Here is a 21144-nt window from a genome sequence, read left to right on the forward strand (position 1 = left end):
AGGTCCTTCTTTTCTTCTCCATCTCCTCTTCTCTCCAGGTGCAGGTCCTGTTCCTCTTCTGTAGGTCCTTCTTTTCTTCTCCATCTCCTCTTCGTTCCAGGTGCAGGTCCAGTCCCTCCAGAATTTTTAGGCTCTGGTCCCTATAGTCATACGTGTGTTTGGCCTCTGATGTCTCACCCCTTCTATATGGACGCGACGTAATGACAACACGATCAGGCAAAACATATTTTCTGAAGTTTATTGTCAAAGTAAATATATTTATATAGAACCTGGCGGAGAATCCAGTATTATTCTTATATACACGTATCACAGAGAGATTTCCATTTTGATTTCATTTACATAAATTTCGGATACGTTATTACAAGGCATTTATCTAGATGGAGATTTCTATATACAGATTATTTACATACATTCAGAGGACGTAAACCGCTTGGTCAGAGGCAGGTTGGTCAGATTGGCAGCTCTACATACAGATCGGATGGTTAGCTTGTGGCACCTCCACGGGAACAACCTTGTCATCGGCAAAGCCTGATACAGCAGAGAGGAACGGCCAAGGATCTATGGCAGCCCTACTTAAAGGGGATGTGCAAGATTAGATGAACATAGCTGCTTTCTTCCAAAAACAGCGCCACCCCTGTATGCAGGTGGTGTGGGGTATTGCAGCTCAGCACAACCTAATCTTGGTATAACTGTATTTGCTTGTTACACTATTTTTTATTTTTTATTTTTTTTTAATAGGAATGCAAAACTCATTAACCTCTTCAACGCCGATCACTAAACAGCCCTGTCCAACAACAAACCGTCTACATATAATTTCAGAATTTTTTTTCGTATTGGATTAAGGTGGAATTTAAGTGCATGATTGTAAAAAAAATTCACAGAAAACTATTAAAAGATAGAGATTTAAAACTGAATAAAATAAAGCTCAAACAGCAGCAGTAATAAAATATATATTATATATCTAAGACCGGTACAACGAACGCATACGTAATCCTGCGGCAGAGTCATGTGATCAGCTGGAGGCTCCTCAAAACAGACTGGAAGCTCAGGAGCGCCCCCTAGTTCTATGTAAAGGGGCCGGTACATTCAGTCTTGTTGTCTCCGCCCTTGTGGCGGATTGATGCGTGACATACAATGTAGCACATTCATCGATATGGTCGGGAAGATTCGCGCCTTCACTGCGGAGAAGGATTTCTTCTAAAATTACATTTTCACATTCTTTTCTACAGGATTTTTAAAAACTTTTTGTAATTTCATTTTTTTTAGAAAAATAAACGCACTGAACTTTTTCAGACGAAATAAAGCTTGTCGGAAAGGTTACAAAACCGCCATTGGTGTTGGCCTGAGAGGCTACGAGTTTTTTTTTGGCGTTTGGCAGAGAAGGCGATGGGAGACGGATCACAGTATCAGATAAGACAGCAGATTGTATTGTTCTATGTGGATAGAGATGAGAGCCCTGCACTGAGAAATACTGATATGGCGTCGGGTGGGAGGATGGGCTGGGGTCAGAGGTCATTCTGTTATAAATATTGAGACAAAATGACATAAAGTGACAGAATAATGAACAATGCCCCCAAAAACCTGAAAAACCGGGAAAACCAAGACCGAGTACATTCTTTGATCCCTTACGAGATAATATGGAAGAAAATACAGAAATCACAGAAACACAGTACAGTCATATCCAGGAGCAGAGCTGATGTATCTAATCCTATCCTGTGTGATACTGTATACTGAGCTGTGTATCTAATCCTATTCTGTGTGATACTGTATACTGAGCTGTGTATCTAATCCTATCCTGTGTGATACTGTATACTGAGCTGTGTATCTAATCCTATCCTGTGTGATACTGTATACTGAGCTGTATCTAATCCTATCCTGTGTGATACTGTATACTGAGCTGTATCTAATCCTATCCTGTGTGATACTGTATACTGAGCCGTGTATCTAATCCTATCCTGTGTGATACTGTATACTGAGCTGTGTATCTAATCCTATCCTGTGTGATACTGTATACTGAGCTGTGTATCTATCCAATCCTGTGTGATACTGTATACTGAGCTGTATCTAATCCTATCCTGTGTGATACTGTATACTGAGCTGTGTATCTAATCCTATTCTGTGTGATACTGTATACTGAGCTGTGTATCTAATCCTATCCTGTGTGATACTGTATAGTGAGCTGTGTATCTAATCTTATCCTGTGTGATACTGTATACTGAGCTGTGTATCTAATCCTATCCTGTGTGATACTGTATACTGAGCTGTGTATCTAATCCTATCCTGTGTGATACTATATACTGAGCTGTGTATCTAATCCTATCCTGTGTGATACTGTATACTGAGCCGTGTATCTAATCCTATCCTGTGTGATACTGTATACTGAGCCGTGTATCTAATCCTATCCTGTGTGATACTGTATACTGAGCTGTATCTAATCCTATCCTGTGTGATACTGTATACTGAGCTGTGTATCTAATCCTATCCTGTGTGATACTGTATACTGAGCTGTATCTAATCCTATCCTGTGTGATACTGTATACTGAGCTGTGTATCTAATCCTATCCTGTGTGATACTGTATACTGAGCTGTATCTAATCCTATCCTGTGTGATACTGTATACTGAGCTGTGTATCTAATCCTATCCTGTGTGATACTGTATTCTGAGCTGTATCTAATCCTATCCTGTGTGATACTGTGTACTGAGCTGTATATCTAATCCTATCCTGTGTGATACTGTATACTGAGCTGTGTATCTAATCCTATCCTGTGTGATACTGTATACTGAGCTGTGTATCTAATCCTATCCTGTGTGATACTGTATACTGAGCTGTGTATCTAATCCTATCCTGTGTAATACTGTATACTGAGCTGTGTATCTAATCCTATCCTGTGTGATACAGTATACTGAGCCGTGTATCTAATCCTATCCTGTGTGATACTGTATACTGAGCTGTGTATCTAATCCTATCCTGTGTAATACTGTATACTGAGCTGTGTATCTAATCCTATCCTGTGTGATACTGTATACTGAGCTGTGTATCTAATCCTATCCTGTGTGATACTGTATACTGAGCTGTGTATCTAATCCTATCCTGTGTGATACTGTATACTGAGCTGTGTATCTAATCCTATCCTGTGTGATACTGCTGAGCTGTGTATCTAATCCTATCCTGTGATACTGTTTTGGAGATAGTGTATCTAAGCTTATCATAAATATGAGAGATGAATTGCTTCTTCTCCCTCTTCCATTCCTTTGCTATGTTTGCTGGGACTTGTAGTTCCATCTCAGCTGCTGATGCTACAGAATGTTCCTGAGTAACACATTGGACATTGAGGGTCCCGTCCATGGCAGTGTTCAGCGTGACCCTTGCGGGCTGTCGGTTACCATGACATGATTTTTGGAATTTTTAGTGACGGCCTAGACTCAGATACGACAGATGATCATGGAATCGCGTGGACTACAATGTAAAGTGCCCCCATTAACCCTTCACTGGCAGGACGCGCACCAAGCTCCTCCGATGCTTCATTCACACCCATATTAAATAGTAGCAGAGAACCAACGTCCAGTCCGACCGGCCATATTTACCGCACCAATAAGTTACGACAGGAAGACGGACAAAGTGCTTGGGATGTCACCCGGATGCTAAGGGCGGGGGTCAGTTTGATAAACGTGTAGAACGGCTGCTCCGGGGAAATCTGTGCACCTTGATGTGTTTGGACAGGTGGTCGCTGCGAGCAAATTTCTTTTCGCAGACCGCGCACTGATACGGCTTCACGCCAGAATGTGAACGGCGGTGTCGGGATAACTCGTCAGATCGGGAAAACCTGCAGAAAAAAAAAAGAAATAATGTTCTAAAATGTGCAAGTGATCAAAATACCTTAATGTAAATCTTATACTCCATTCACATCCAAAGCTGCATTCAAATCATTGCTGAATTCCTGATCTGGGGCTGCATGACATCCTATTCTTCAACCTGACAGATAAACTACAAACACCCACAATGCAAGGCAGCAATTTGCAAAGCCACGTTATTGATGTATTTGTATTGCTTACGTATATAGCGCCATCATATAGCGCAGCACTGTACAGACATTCATTTGTATCTGTCTCTGCAAACATCTGTAGCCATTTATGAAAGCAGATACATGACGCCCCTAAATGTCATAGCCGACCCCCCCTCCTCTGATCATTTATAGCAATCACACGTCACATATAATAAGTCTTATGGTTAACACTTCATGTGCCAAATCTGCTGCTCACTAAGTGCCAAATGCAATTAAAGGCGTGAATCCTATATACAGCTGCTAGAATGTTCTAGATCATTTCTAGGGAATGTTACGTCCTATGATATAATACCATATATACGGATATATACATTCCAACCACTCCATACAAGGTGATGTTGTCCTGCTCACATAACAGTTCACTTGTAACATTGTAACAATTTTGATACATTGTGATCTCTTCTTAAGTGGACCTGATACAATGTATCACAAGTGGCGATGTAATAATTTGTATTCATGTATTTAGGGATGGACAGTATACATTACCCTGACACCCTATAGCGCAGCGTTCTGTTACATTGTATCAGCAGAATATCGGATAGTCTATTTATTATGTCCTCCTTCTACCATTGCCCTGTTCCTGACCCCGGTAGGAGATAGGCAAGGAGTCAAAATCAGTTTTCTGCGCTGTGGTTCGGCCTCGTGATTACAACATAGTGGATTTTTCATGGTATCTCTTTACAGGAAGTGAAGCTGCGGTTTCGGTAATCTTTCTTCTTGTCTTAAACCACAAATTAATTTCAGCTCATGAAATGATAGCGGATCGGGCGTCCTGCAATGTGCAATCGGGGAGAGGATCTGTATACCTTGTATAACCACTCTAGGCTTCCTATACCAGACAGCTCTGCCATCTGGACCCTGGATATGTCAATGGATCTGTCACTTGGTCACCCAGGCTCCATAGACATGCACAGACCCTGCTCTCTGCTTCCCATCCCTGCAGCTATATCCATTGCTCCAGAAAGACTAAAGCAGCGCCATCCAACTAGTTACTGCCCAAGTGTTGTAAAACTACAACACCCGGGTTGTCAGGACATTCTGGGGGTTGTAGTTCTTCAACAAGCCACAGGATAGAACATATAAAAGGTGAATAAGATAAGTTGGTGTTTTGCATATAAACACATCAAAGTTTAGGACAGTCTAAAGGCCGCCGTCTCTTTAAGACCTGGCTTCACTACAGATGGCTGACCTGAGCTTGGAAGCCATTCACGTCAAGTCAACCAACCATATAACTACAGTCAAGCACATGAACTATTGCAAATATTGTATCACTAGCTCCGCTGGACCCAACTTACAAAATAAGAGAGTATAACAGATATAATCATCTATATACAGTATACTTACCTATATATCCTCATCTATATACTCAGTCCCTGCAACACAGATGTCTGATATCCCCAAATATACATTCATTTCTCTATCTATATTTGTCCATAGGATCACTAGTAACACCAAAGTCACCTGAACTAAGACCATTTACATGCAAACCCATGAAGTCATAGAACTCGTCCTTCATCCATCTAATAACTAAGCATGGAAATAGCGATTACCGGAGTGATATAAATCTAATATAACAACTGGTAACATATGCTGACTGCACATACTACAAAGACAAGGCTAACAAACATCTGCCGAATAATGAGCTACAAATCCTCACCGTGTGACATCAGCAGCTGAAAGGGATCATACAATATTCATGGGATCCCTAATTGATTTTTGTTCCCCTGCTCGTAAAGGAAACATTGTCCAATCTCATCTTACAGTCCACCAATAGAGTCAACAAAAGTGCTATAGAAAGGGAGTCTATAGTATTCTGGTGGAAATATGTCATACAATAACTACTATAATACTACTCCTATGTACAAGAATATAACTACTATAATACTGCTCCTATGTACAAGAATATAACTACTATAATACTGCTCCTATGTACAAGAATATAACTACTATAATACTGCTCCTATGTACAAGAATATAACTACTATAATACTGCTCCTATGTACAAGAATATAACTACTATAATATTACTCCTATGTACAAGAATATAACTACTATAATACTACTCCTATGTACAAGAATATAACTACTATAATACTACTCCTATGTACAAGAATATAACTACTATAATACTACCTCCTACGTACAAGAATATAACTACTATAATACTACTGCTATGTACAAGAATATAACTACTATAATACTGCTCCTATGTACAAGAATATAACTACTATAATACTGCTCCTATGTACAAGAATATAACTACTATAATACTACTCCTATGTACAAGAATATAACTACTATAATACTACTCCTATGTACAAGAATATAACTACTATAATACTACTCCTATGTACAAGAATATAACTACTATAATACTACCTCCTATGTACAAGAATATAACTACTATAATACTATTCCTATGTACAAGAATATAACTACTATAATACTGCTCCTATGTACAAGAATATAACTACTATAATACTACTCCTATGTACAAGAATATAACTACTATAATACTGCTCCTATGTACAAGAATATAACTACTATAATACTGCCCCTATGTACAAGAATATAACTACTATAATACTACTCCTATGTACAAGAATATAGCTACTATGATACTGCTCCTATGTACAAGAATATAACTACTATAATACTACTCCTATGTACAAGAATATAACTACTATAATACTACCTCCTATGTACAAGACTATAACTACTATAATACTGCTCCTATGTACAAGAATATAACTACTATAATACTGCTCCTATGTACAAGAATATAACTACTATAATACTACCTCCTATGTACAAGAATATAACTACTATAATACTGCTCCTATGTACAAGAACATAACTGCTATAATACTACTCCTATGTACAAGACTATAACTACTATAATACTACTCCTATGTACAAGAATATAACTACTATAATACTACCTCCAATGTACAAGAATATAACTACTATAATACTGCTCCTATATACAAGAATATAACTACTATAATACTGCTCCTATGTACAAGAATATAACTACTATAATACTGCTCCTATGTACAAGAATATAACTACTATAATACTGCTCCTATGTATAAGAATATAACTACTATAATACTACTCCTATGTACAAGTATATAACTACTATAATACTACCTCCTATGTACAAGAATATAACTACTATAATACTGCTCCTATGTATAAGAATATAACTACTATAATACTGCTCCTATGTACAAGAATATAACTACTATAATACTGCTCCTATGTACAAGAATATAACTACTATAATACTACCTCCTATGTACAAGAATATAACTACTATAATACTGCTCCTATGTATAAGAATATAACTACTATAATACTACTCCTATGTACAAGAATATAACTACTATAATACTACTCCTATGTACAAGAAAATAACTACTATAATACTGCTCCTATGTACAAGAATATAACTACTATAATACTGCCTCCTATGTACAAGAATATAACTACTATAATACTACCTCCTATGTACAAGAATATAACTACTATAATACTGCTCCTATGTACAAGAATATAACTACTATAATACTACCTCCTATATACAAGAATATAACTACTATAATACTACCTCCTATGTACAAGAATATAACTACTATAATACTGCCCCCTATGTACAAGAATATAACTACTATAATACTACCTCCTATATACAATAATATAACTACTATAATACTACTCCTATGTACAAGAATATAACTACTATAATACTACTCCTATGTACAAGAATATAACTACTATAATACTACCTCCTATGTACAAGGATATAACTACTATAATACTACTCCTATGTACAATAATATAACTACTATAATACTGCTCCTATGTACAAGAATATAACTACTATAATACTGCTCCTATGTACAAGAATATAACTACTATAATACTACCTCCTATGTACAATAATATAACTACTATAATACTACCTCCTATGTACAAGAATATAACTACTATAATACTGCCCCCTATGTACAAGAATATAACTACTATAATACTACCTCCTATATACAAGAATATAACTACTATAATACTACTCCTATGTACAAGAATATAACTACTATAATACTACTCCTATGTACAAGAATATAACTACTATAATACTACCTCCTATGTACAAGGATATAGCTACTATAATACTGCTCCTATGTACAAGAATATAACTACTATAATACTACCTCCTATGTACAAGGATATAACTACTATAATACTGCTCCTATGTACAAGAATATAACTACTATAATACTACCTCCTATGTACAAGAATATAACTACTATAATACTACCTCCTATATACAAGAATATAACTACTATAATACTACCTCCTATATACAATAATATAACTACTATAATACTACTCCTATGTACAAGAATATAACTACTATAATACTACTCCTATGTACAAGAATATAACTACTATAATACTACCTCCTATGTACAAGGATATAACTACTATAATACTACTCCTATGTACAATAATATAACTACTATAATACTGCTCCTATGTACAAGAATATAACTACTACAATACTACCTCCTATGTACAAGAATATAACTACTATAATACTACCAACTATGTACACGAATATAACTACTATAATACTGCCCCCTATGTACAAGAATATAACTACTTTAATACTACCTCCTATATACAATAATATAACTACTATAATACTACTCCTATGTACAAGAATATAACTACTATAATACTACTCCTATGTACAAGAATATAACTACTATAATACTACCTCCTATGTACAAGGATATAACTACTATAATACTGCTCCTATGTACAAGAATATAACTACTATAATACTACTCCTATGTACAAGAATATAACTACTATAATACTACCTCCTATGTACAAGGATATAACTACTATAATACTACTCCTATGTACAAGAATATAACTACTATAATACTACTCCTATGTACAAGAATATAACTACTATAATACTACTCCTATGTACAATAATATAACTACTATAATACTGCTCCTATGTACAAGAATATAACTACTATAATACTGCTCCTATGTACAATAATATAACTACTATAATACTACTCCTATGTACAAGGATATAACTACTATAATACTACTCCTATGTACAATAATATAACTACTATAATACTGCTCCTATGTACAAGAATATAACTACTATAATACTACCTCCTATGTACAATAATATAACTACTATAATACTACCTCCTATGTACAAGAATATAACTACTATAATACTGCCCCCTATGTACAAGAATATAACTACTATAATACTACCTCCTATATACAAGAATATAACTACTATAATACTACTCCTATGTACAAGAATATAACTACTATAATACTACTCCTATGTACAAGAATATAACTACTATAATACTACCTCCTATGTACAAGGATATAACTACTATAATACTGCTCCTATGTACAAGAATATAACTACTATAATACTACCTCCTATGTACAAGGATATAACTACTATAATACTGCTCCTATGTACAAGAATATAACTACTATAATACTACCTCCTATGTACAAGAATATAACTACTATAATACTACCTCCTATATACAAGAATATAACTACTATAATACTACCTCCTATATACAATAATATAACTACTATAATACTACTCCTATGTACAAGAATATAACTACTATAATACTACTCCTATGTACAAGAATATAACTACTATAATACTACCTCCTATGTACAAGGATATAACTACTATAATACTACTCCTATGTACAATAATATAACTACTATAATACTGCTCCTATGTACAAGAATATAACTACTACAATACTACCTCCTATGTACAAGAATATAACTACTATAATACTACCAACTATGTACACGAATATAACTACTATAATACTGCCCCCTATGTACAAGAATATAACTACTATAATACTACTCCTATATACAAGAATATAACTACTATAATACTACTCCTATGTACAAGAATATAACTACTATAATACTACTCCTATATACAAGAATATAACTACTATAATACTACCTCCTATGTACAAGGATATAACTACTATAATACTGCTCCTATGTACAAGAATATAACTACTATAATACTACTCCTATGTACAAGAATATAACTACTATAATACTGCTCCTATGTACAAGAATATAACTACTATAATACTCCTCCTATGTACAAGAATATAACTACTATAATACTACTCCTATGTACAAGAATATAACTACTATAATACTACCTCCTATGTACAAGAATATAACTACTATAATACTGCTCCTATGTACAAGAATATAACTACTATAATACTACTCCTATTGTTAAATATTATTGCCATATTGGATACGTATATGAGGTCTATGTCCAGCAATCCTACAGATGGACCATATAAGTAATAATGACCTTGCTGTCCATATCGACCTTCTGCACCAACACATCAGTCACGAGGCCTTTGCATTAGAAATAGCTCATGTGAATTTTCCCTTTGCTGCCGTGTGTGTACAGTAGAGCCCTCACCGCGCTGCACTCATGTTACATATCACACGGTTCCTATTTTTGGGAATTATGAAGTGCGCTTCTACAAGGGCTGAATACCAGAGTCCACATCTGCAGCCTCTTCTCTGCTCTCTATATGAAGGACTTTAGGTGTTAGATTATCAGTTATTACCATCGGACTGAGTCATGCAAACATATGACAGATCACATGTTACAACAGGTTCTACAATACGGGCCCGTCCTCCATGTTACCACACCAACAAACAAGGTTACTGCAGGTTACAAACATGAGATGTACAGAAGCATCAGAACACACCCAGGGCTATGCTACAAGAGCCAACAACTCTACTTGGAATGTCATTCACTTCTTCAGAGCCAGGTGTCAGCCAATATGGCCGCCTTTACAATTGGTAAATATCCGCAGTGATACACCCAACCCAATGTACTAGGTTCAGAGAATAATAGGAACTGACCTCCATCCACATCCGGGCCACGTGCAAGCAAACGGCTTCTCCCCCGTGTGTCTACGCAGGTGCGCCTTGAGATGACTACTCTTGGTGTACATTTTGGTACATCCAGGAAAAGTACATTTGTGCATTTTTATGAGTTCTGTAGCAGGATTTTTGGGGAACTTCTGGCCAACCATAATACCAGACTGTCCCTGCGCTCCGCCACTTGGGCCCACAGGTTTAGCAGCAATGGGCACCGGAGCGATGCGGACAAATTTGGAGGACGTGTTTGACGACTGGACTAGTTGTGGGACCAGAGCAAAGGTCTGACCTTGAATGTTAACCAGAAGTTGCGCTACTTTAATGTTTTCTGGAAACTGTGAGGGCGAGGCTTGGTTGGCGGTGGACTCTTGTTTGATCTCTAAGGGTTGGATCTGTAATATTACAGGAATTCCACCTTCAACGGCAAGAGGGCCTGGACTTTTACTACCAGGTTCTTCTTGTGATGTGCAATTTGTCTGCTCCTTTGCATCCTCGTTTGTGTTGTTGGCCACCATAGGGGCCTGCTTGAGTTGCTCGGAAATCAAATGACCACAGTTCCTCAGTTCCTGTTGGGTTTCAACTTTTAAGTCAGTTTTCATGTTTTCCTCAAGAAACTCCTCAATTTCATCCAAGGTGGGATGAAACAACGAGGTCTCCTCCATGTCCACCCCAAAATCGGGAACTTTGAAGAACTCCTCCTTGACCATTGTTGGATGTTTCCTTTTGTCCCACCAAGATAAAGAGGCGTTACCCAAAGACGTCTGGGACAAAAGATAGTCTAGAATACTGTCCTGACTCTCCGCGCTGCCCGTACTACCATAGCTGGAGCTTAGCACCTGGGAATCAGGACTGGAACAGGAGCGGAAACTGGAAGAGTCACTGTCATCCTCTGAAGTGGGAGAAGGCAACATCTGATAGCTCCTTCCTCCCATCAACATCTCCGTTGTGTAGCCGAGGGTTGACCGTGTGGTCGAGAAGCATTCATCTGTAAGGAGCAAATGATCCACCATTCCTGGATGAGCTTCTGAGAAGATCCCAGCACCATAAGCAAAAAAACTAAATAAATATCTCTCAGGGGACGGGCTCTGCAAGAGAAGAAGACATGGGATATATGAAGTCAAGTCTGGTTATATCTAAGGAGCCTCTTTTTTGTTGTGTTTTATCATTACAACCCATGATATGGTCCCACCTACAGTAGACTTGCCAACAGTGGACAGCCAGCCTACAACCATCTTCTAGATGGTCTAGCGTAATACTGGGATACTCTTGTTTCCCACCTCACTTCATCACTATGGGTCAATTGTCAGGGCCACCTTTCATTCCTTGTTCAATATCACATCTGTTTCACCTGCCCCATGTTTCATGCCTCTTTCTCTATGGATGGAACAGTAGAGTTTTTACAGTTGCATGGTCTCCTAGGTTCCTCCTAATTTCTAAAAACTTGCATCTAGGTTAATTGGCTTCCTATAGGTATAACAGTCTCTAAGGTAGGAAAAGAAGACAAAAAAGAGCCAAACACAACTGAATAACCTGGTTTAGAAGATAAGAACATCTACAATAAACAAAAAACAATCCATAACTCAATCGCGCCGAGTAGAACATTGTGCTTGGAGAAACCACAGAGCCCTCATTCGTAGTCCTACGTAAGTCTTGTACATTCCTTCCCTTGGTTCTCAGAACTTTGGCTCAATGTATCGGCCAAATGCACTCTGAGTACAAGTTGTCTCATCCCCCTGTTGGCAGTGAAATGGTAAACTGAAGGTGGAATGTGTCCGTAATGAGATGTTTTAATGCAGGAACATTCAAAGATTGCTGGATCTGGCTATCAGTTCCGCACATAGGGCAAGATTGCTGGCTCCAGAGGGGAGCGGGATAAAGGCTCCTTTCTAAGAAGATGTAAGTCTATTACAAGGGTAACAGTCATCCCCCCGTCATATGAGGGCTGTGACTGTGCATGTATGAAAACCCTAGTCATGTTCACCGCCACACAGAGCCCCTTTCCACATGCTACACTGTTGCTCTGTGTTTTGCTCTTTCAGATGAATAGTCAATAGGGGATTATGTGATGTCTTAACCCCTTTCCTTCCAAGAATGAAGGTCAACCGTTCCTGGTAATTGTACATGTCATCATCTATCATGTCCATCGACCACATTGCAACAGCTGGTGGTCACGACTGATTATGGGTTCTTATAGACCTTTGGAAAATTTTGGTTACTCTTGCTCAAATAGCTCGGCTGAACCTGAAGAATTAGTATGGGAAGTCCATTGGAAAAGTTTGGTTATCCTTCCTTGAAGAGCTTAGCTGAACCTGATGGGTTCCTATAGGAAGACCTTTGGAAAAGTTTGGTTACCTTTGCCCGAATAGTGTGATTAACCTCATGAGTTCCTATAGGAAGATCTCTGGAAAACTTTGATTATCCTTGCTCAAATAGCTCGGCTGAACCTCATGAGTTGCTATAGTTAGACAGCTGGAAAATTTTAGTTACCCTTTCTTGAATAGCTTGGCTGAACCTGATGGACATTGTAGCCTATGTAATATATAGTGGACATGTTAATAGAATTATGACATCTGTGGTCCACCAGGTGCTTCAATGACCCTCTAAATCCCATGTGTGGAAATGTCTCTTGGCTACTACCAATGTTAAGAGTGGCTGAATGGGAACTTGGGAGCCCTAATTCTTCATAGTGGTGGGATCCCAGAGGTTGGACCTTCACCTATGACATGTTTAGAACCTATCTAAGGATCATATAATAGGGCGACCTCTTTACCAGCTCTTATGATGGGTCATTATAGAAGCCTCTTTCCATATACCCTATGAGTTGAATCTGAGGGTCCACCCTAAGACCACCGGTCATCATTGACTGAAGTCAATGGACATCCATGGCAATCGTGCACGCAGTTCGTGGTTCTCCAGAAAATTGTAGAGGCCACCAAAAGACCCTCACCCTCAATAAGAGGAATATCTGGACAACCCCAATAATACTGCACATGGTATCAATCCATGTCTCTGGTCTACTTGGATACAACAGACACCACACGCGCTGACCTGGAGATCATGTGGATCGGTTCTCTCCCCCCTAGTTTACATATGAGTAATTTTGCATAGGTGATGGCGCTTTACGTGTCTCCGGCAACAGCTGGACATATTTTTGAGGCTTATACTTGACAAACAAGAACTAATCAGCTGGGAAAGCGCCGAGGCCGCTTCCCTCTCGTGTGTTTGCTCTTGTGTTTAACAGAAGTGGAAAGATTGTTAAAATCTTATCAGTGACTTTGAAGAGTTACATATTAATCCGGGCGATAGGATAATGGGCGCGTGATGGCGGCACAACCAATCCCACGCACCAGCTAACATGACGGACAGGAGAAGGTTTCCACCCATCACTTAAAGGAGTTGTCAACCAGCTTTCCTAGAGCCCTGAAAGGCAAATGTCTAGTAATGTCTAGTAATGCAGTGATGCCTTCCTATATATCTAGACACATGGAAAGGTCCATTTTCTAGGGCCCTCCTTAAGTTTGCCACAATATGACCATTGGGATGAGCCCACTTACTTTCTATGGAGGGGGATATGTCAGAATTTAGGTGAAATTGTGGGAAGTAGGACCCATTAAATTATCACCATTTCACCTAAAATACTGCATTTATGGTCACATGACCACCGCGTTGCAAGAAATTCAATGGAAATTACACAATTTCTATGGGCAGAAAATGAAAGTTCCGTAAAAAGTTGCATCAGGCAATTCCAGAGAAAATCCTCATCTCCTGCATGACTAAGGGCTCGCTGACTGCACAGGCCAGGAGCAATGCACTTGACCCGCTGCAATTCTCCAGTAGTCAGCGGATTATCTAGAAGAATGTTTGTATTGTAATAGCAGAGCCTGGATCACAGATAAGACACAAAGAAAGCTGCAAAACAGGATCCACAGCTGCAAAAGCTGATAATTCATCCCAAATGGAACAGACATTCCCCTCTGACATTCTGGAGGTAGCGAGATGGATGATTCTTATTGGAAGAGAAAAAATGCTTTCATGTTACATGCCACATTGTGCAATAGATAGGAGATAGATAGATAGATAGATAGATAGATAGATAGATAGATAGATAGATAGATAGATAGGAGATAGATAGATAGATAGATAGATAGGAGATAGATAGATAGATAGATAGATAGATAGATAGATAGATAGAAGATAGATAGATAGATAGATAGATAGATAGGAGATAGATAGATAGATAGATAGATAGATAGATAGAAGATAGATAGATAGATGATAGATAGATAGATAGATAGATAGATAGATAGATAATAGATAGATAGATAGATAGATAGATAGATAGATAGATAGAAGATAGATAGATAGATAGATAGATAGATAGATAGATAGATAGGAGATAGATAGATAGATAGATAGATAGATGATAGATAGATAGATCGATAGATAGGAGATAGATAGATAGATAGATGATAGATAGATAGATCGATAGATAGGAGATAGATAGATAGATAGATAGATAGATAGATAGGAGATAGATAGATAGATAGATAGATAGATAGGAGATAGATAGATAGATAGATAGATAGGAGATAGATAGATAGATAGATGATAGATAGATAGATCGATAGATAGGAGATAGATAGATAGATAGATAGATAGATAGGAGATAGATAGATAGATAGATAGATAGATAGGAGATAGATAGATAGATAGATAGATAGATAGATAGATAGGAGATAGATAGGTAGATAGATAGATAGATAGATAGATAGATAGACCATTAATGTGAATGTGCTGATAACGGGACAGAAATAAACAACATAGCAGATGAGGTGTCCTCCATATTGATGTCCTGTCCCTGTCTGGCGGCGTACATCACGCTATAGATAATTCTGCTCTTCTCTCCTGTAGCTTTCCATGGCTGCTCACCTGCACAACCTCTATACAGGCAGTTTAAGGGTTAACCAGCCCATATCACTAGTGCAAGAAAGTGAAGTCACAATGGACTTTGTGGATTGTCAGGCCTGTTTAACCCTTAGAAGGGAGAGTTTGCCAGGGGGACTATGAGGGTCAGAGGCCTCCAGTCTGTTCCTGCAGAGGCCCCTGACTATACAGCCGATATCTGTGAACACTTTGTGATACTTTCCAGCAAACAGATGGTACTATCAGCGTCAGGTTTAGATTGCAAGCTCTGCAGTACACAGCAGCTCACGTGTTAATATACTTGCATTACTAGGATGCATTAAATGTCTGTCCATATTAAAGATGCCACATAATGCAGCCAGTGTGAACAGGTTGCTGCGTCTTATCAAAAGAAAATGGCGAAAATTCCCAGAAATGCTACTTTTATTTACGCTGTAAGGGATGGCTAACCGTATCAGATCTATGGCTTACAAGGGGTTAAGAAGCCTTAAAGTGATAGCAGCTTGATAGTTAATGCAGATTATCCTTGGCGCTGTTTGTGAATGGCGCATTGTACAGTCTATTATTGAGTCCTTGTGCTGTTCTCCACTCCCCTATCCTTGGCCCCTGGTGCTGAACATGACCGCTAGTAACCCTCGCCTGCCTGCCTTCCCTCCCTCCCTCGCAGCGCACACTGTCAACATTCTCCTCTCCATAACAGCCCACGAATAGCTCTCCAGCACATCGCATCTGAGCCCTGCACACAGCACCCATACTGCCCCACTATACTGCCCCCGGTACACAGCACCCATACTGCCCCCGCTATACTGCCCCCTGCTACACAGCACCCATACTGCCCCCGGTACACAGCACCCATACTGCCCCAGATACACAGCACCCATACTGCCCCAGCTACACAGCACCCATACTGCCCCTGCTACACAGCACCCATACTGCCCCACTATACTGCCCCCGGCACACAGCACCCATACTGCCCCACTATACTGCCCCCGGTACACAGCACCCATACTGCCCCCGCTATACTGCCCCCTGCTACACAGCACCCATACTGCCCCCGGTACACAGCACCCATACTACCCCAGATACACAGCACCCATACTGCCCCTGCTACACAGCACCCATACTGCCCCACTATACTGTCCCCGGTACACAGCACCCATACTGCCCCCGCTATACTGCCCCCTGCTACACAGCACCCATACTGCCCCCGGTACACAGCACCCATACTGCCCCAGATACACAGCACCCATACTGCCCCACTATACTGCCCCCTGCTACACAGCACCCATACTGCCCCCGGTACACAGCACCCATACTGCCCCCGGTACACAGCACCCATACTGCCCCAGATACACAGCACCCATACTGCCCCAGCTACACAGCACCCATACTGCCCCTGCTACACAGCACCCATACTGCCCCACTATACTGCCCCCGGTACACAGCACCCATACTGCCCCAGATACACAGCACCCATACTGCCCCTGCTACACAGCACCCATAATGCCCCCGGTACACAGCACCCATACTACCCCAGATACACAGCACCCATACTGCCCCCGGTACACAGCACCCATACTGCCCCTGGTACATGCCACCTTACAGAGCCACAGAGGTGCCCATGACAGTGCCCTAAACAGCAGCATCACAAGACCTATGTGTGAGCTCTGATTCATATTATCAACACATTCCCTGCGATACATTGTATCCACTACATCGACACATTCTGATAAACACTTCAGGCTCTATAAAATGTAGGTCACACTATAGAGGATGACATACTACCCCCCATCTGTCACTCTATAGAACCCATGGTAAACAACTCCCCCTCCCACCAACCAATCCTGCACGGTATAAACAACCACACCAGTCATTCATGGCACCGCTATATCCTTACATACACAGTCATGTTGTAGAAAGATTGTATACTGTATATATCTCATGTAACCATTACTATACACAGAGATGTAGCAGAGCTGAGCAAGTCATCAAGCATTGTTAAACCACCGGGTGCAGGTTTGCAGTCCTATGGTCAACCACAGGAAACACAGTGTGATGTGACCAGATAACAAACTCAGCACTTCTACACCGCAATGTTTACCAGATGTAGATGGAAGAATAGATAGATAGATAGATAGATAGATAGATAGATAGATAGATAGGAGATAGATAGATAGATAGATAGATAGGAGATAGATAGATAGATAGGAGATAGATAGATAGATAGATAGATAGATAGATAGATAGGAGATAGATAGATAGATAGATAGATAGATAGATAGATAGATAGGAGATAGATAGATAGGATATAGATAGATAGATAGATAGATAGATAGATAGATAGATAGATAGGATATAGATAGGAGATAGATAGATAGATAGATAGATAGATAGATAGGAGATAGATAGAGAGATAGATAGAGAGATAGATAGATAGATAGATAGATAGATAGATAGATAGGAGATAGATAGATAGATAGATAGATAGATAGATAGGAAATAGATAGATAGATAGATAGATAGATAGGAGATAGATAGATAGATAGATAGATAGATAGATAGATAGGAGAGAGATAGATAGATAGATAGATAGATAGATAGATAGGAGATAGATAGATTTGGTGTCAGCTCTCCAGCTGTTGCCCAGATGCAAATCCCAGCCACCACACAGGCAGTGCATGCTGGTACTAGTAGTCCCACAACATCTGGCAGCCCCTCGCTGGCACTTGACATACTAATAAATCCTGACCCCAGGACCAGTCCATGAAGCAGCAGGTCACCATATGTTGTGTTTTTGACAGGGAATACTCCACAGTGTGAACACGATCCAGGATCCTCTCCCTACCTGCTACTCCAGTAATGCAGCAGATCCCTGGGAATTATTCGGAAAGTTTTGGAGTTTTTCTCTGCGCCCTTGGAGTGACAGCTGCAGCAGCTCCTCTGGTACAATGTGCCCACAGCCCAGCAGAGTAGTACTAGTGATACTCACATGACTGTGTGTGCAGCAGGGGAAGGCTTGGAGAAGGCTCGACCACATCTACCTCGCCCATTGGCTCCTGGGCCCAGGAGGGGGGGTTTGTGCCTTTGTCGTCAATGGGAGTTTCCAAACCCCCCTCCTTCTTCCCCCTTATCCAAGCCAAGAAATAAATGTACAGGAATGTTTCCTTACACCATGCTGCAGGCATGTCATGTGGGATCATCTGCAGGATTCTCTGCAAAGGCTTCATAGAGTTGTAGCAGGGCTGAAGTTGTCATGTGGCGGCATCAGGGACAGTAGTCATAGTAAGTCATGCACAGGCCACAACGCCCCACACATTCCATGTGACAAACTCAGCCCTGCTACATCTGGAATAACCCAGATCTCTCCACATTTTAGCTAAAAATATCTGTGCTATGACTCTCACACAATGTTTTGATTTATACTGATACTGAAATGCCAACACTGACACATTGTAACAAACCCTCAGCTGTGAGCAGGACACACCGGACACAACTCTACTCATGACCCCCCTAACAATAAAACAGTCCTCAGTATTAGCCCTGACCGACGGCTCCAGCTTAGCTGCCCTGTGTATTGGAGGCCGGAGGGGTCTGTAATGTCTGACCTCTCCCCCATGCTTTATATTGTCGCCTTGCTTGGAGAGTCTCAGTGAGGGGGATTTAGGATGTCTATGGGGCTGAGGCAGGAGCTGTAATGTAATCTGAGGGAGAGCATGGTTGAGTCTATATTTGTGCTACAGTTGTGAATACATAAAGATGGCGCAATCTGAGCAGACATTACAGAACAGCGGGGGCGGCGGCGGAGTTGTATATTGTGCAAACCCTACATTTCATAAGATATCAGCAGTACATGAGTAGGGAAAGCAGTGGATAATATACTATAATGTACTATACTGTAATATACTGTACCGTAATATACTGACTGTAATGTACTATACTGTAATATACTGTACCGTGCTATAATGTACCATACTGTAATATACTGTACCGTGCTATAATGTACTATACTGTAATATACTGTACCGTAATATACTGACTGTAATGTACTATACTGTAATATACTGTACCGTGCTATAATGTACTATACTGTAATATACTGTACCGTGCTATAATGTACTATACTGTAATATACTGTACCGTGCTATAATGTACTATACTGTAATATACTGTACCGTACCATAATGTACTATACTGTAATATACTGTACCGTAATATACTGACTGTAATGTACTATACTGTAATATACTGTACCGTGCTACAATGTACTATACTGTAATATACTGTACCGTACTATAATGTACTATACTGTAATATACTGTACCGTAATATACTGACTGTAATGTACTATACTGTAATATACTGTACCGTGCTACAATGTACTATACTGTAATATACTGTACCGTACTATAATGTACTATACTGTAATATACTGTACTGTACTATATTATACCCTACTGTACTATAATATACTGTACTATAAAGTACTATACTATATTATACTGTACTATATTATAAGCCAACTTTTCCACAATGTACTGAACGATAATATGCATTATAATATATTGTACTGTACTATAATATACTCTACTGTACTTTAATAAACTGTACTATAATATACCCTACTGTACTATACTACACAGAAATGTTCTATATATTACTGCAGTGTACTGTACTGTACTGTGCTATACTACATAGTAATGTTCTACAATATACTGTACTGTGTTATACAGTAATATAGTCTACTATACTATAATATACGGTAATATAATGTACTGTGGTATAATCAACTGTACTATACGGTAATATACTGTACTGTACTATATTGTAATATACTGTGCTGCACTATAATATACTGTACTGTACAATACTATGATTTACTACACATTAATGTTCTATATACTATTCCAATGTACTATACTATACGATATACTATACTGTACTGCACAGAATTGCTCTATATTATACTATACTGTATATTACTACACAGTAATGTTCTATATTATTCTGTACTGTACTATACTGTACTACATAGTAATGTCCTATATTAAACTGTACAATATACTATACTGTACTATACTACACAGTAATGTCCTATATTATACTGTATTATATACTGTACTGTACTATACTACACAGTAA

The 21144-nt window shown here is 39.0% G+C and overlaps 1 protein-coding gene across 1 annotated transcript; it reads right to left on the reverse strand.

Annotated features, from left to right (window-relative positions):
- Positions 1 to 224: 224 nt before the first annotated feature.
- Positions 225 to 18984, reverse strand: KLF15 (KLF transcription factor 15). Its single transcript, XM_075286768.1, has 3 exons — positions 18851 to 18984; positions 11065 to 12167; positions 225 to 3825 (listed from the first exon to the last, which is right to left on the reverse strand). The coding sequence occupies exons 2-3, from the start codon at positions 12090 to 12092 to the stop codon at positions 3657 to 3659; spliced, it is 1197 nt and encodes a 398-aa protein (XP_075142869.1). The 5' UTR covers positions 12093 to 12167; positions 18851 to 18984; the 3' UTR covers positions 225 to 3656.
- Between the last annotated feature and the right edge of the window lie 2160 nt (positions 18985 to 21144).

Source organism: Leptodactylus fuscus, chromosome 9 (genome assembly GCF_031893055.1).
Source record: "Leptodactylus fuscus isolate aLepFus1 chromosome 9, aLepFus1.hap2, whole genome shotgun sequence".
Taxonomy (NCBI): Eukaryota; Metazoa; Chordata; class Amphibia; order Anura; family Leptodactylidae; genus Leptodactylus; species Leptodactylus fuscus.

Bases quoted from the DNA above. Each gene is read 5' to 3' on its own strand.
- KLF15 (XM_075286768.1), bottom strand. From the start codon at position 12,092: ATGGTGGATCATTTGCTCCTTACAGATGAATGCTTCTCGACCACACGG. The intron at 3,826-11,064 runs GTCAGTTCCTAT...TTTTTTCTGCAG, and splicing joins TGGCCCGGATGTGGATGGAG to GTTTTCCCGATCTGACGAGT.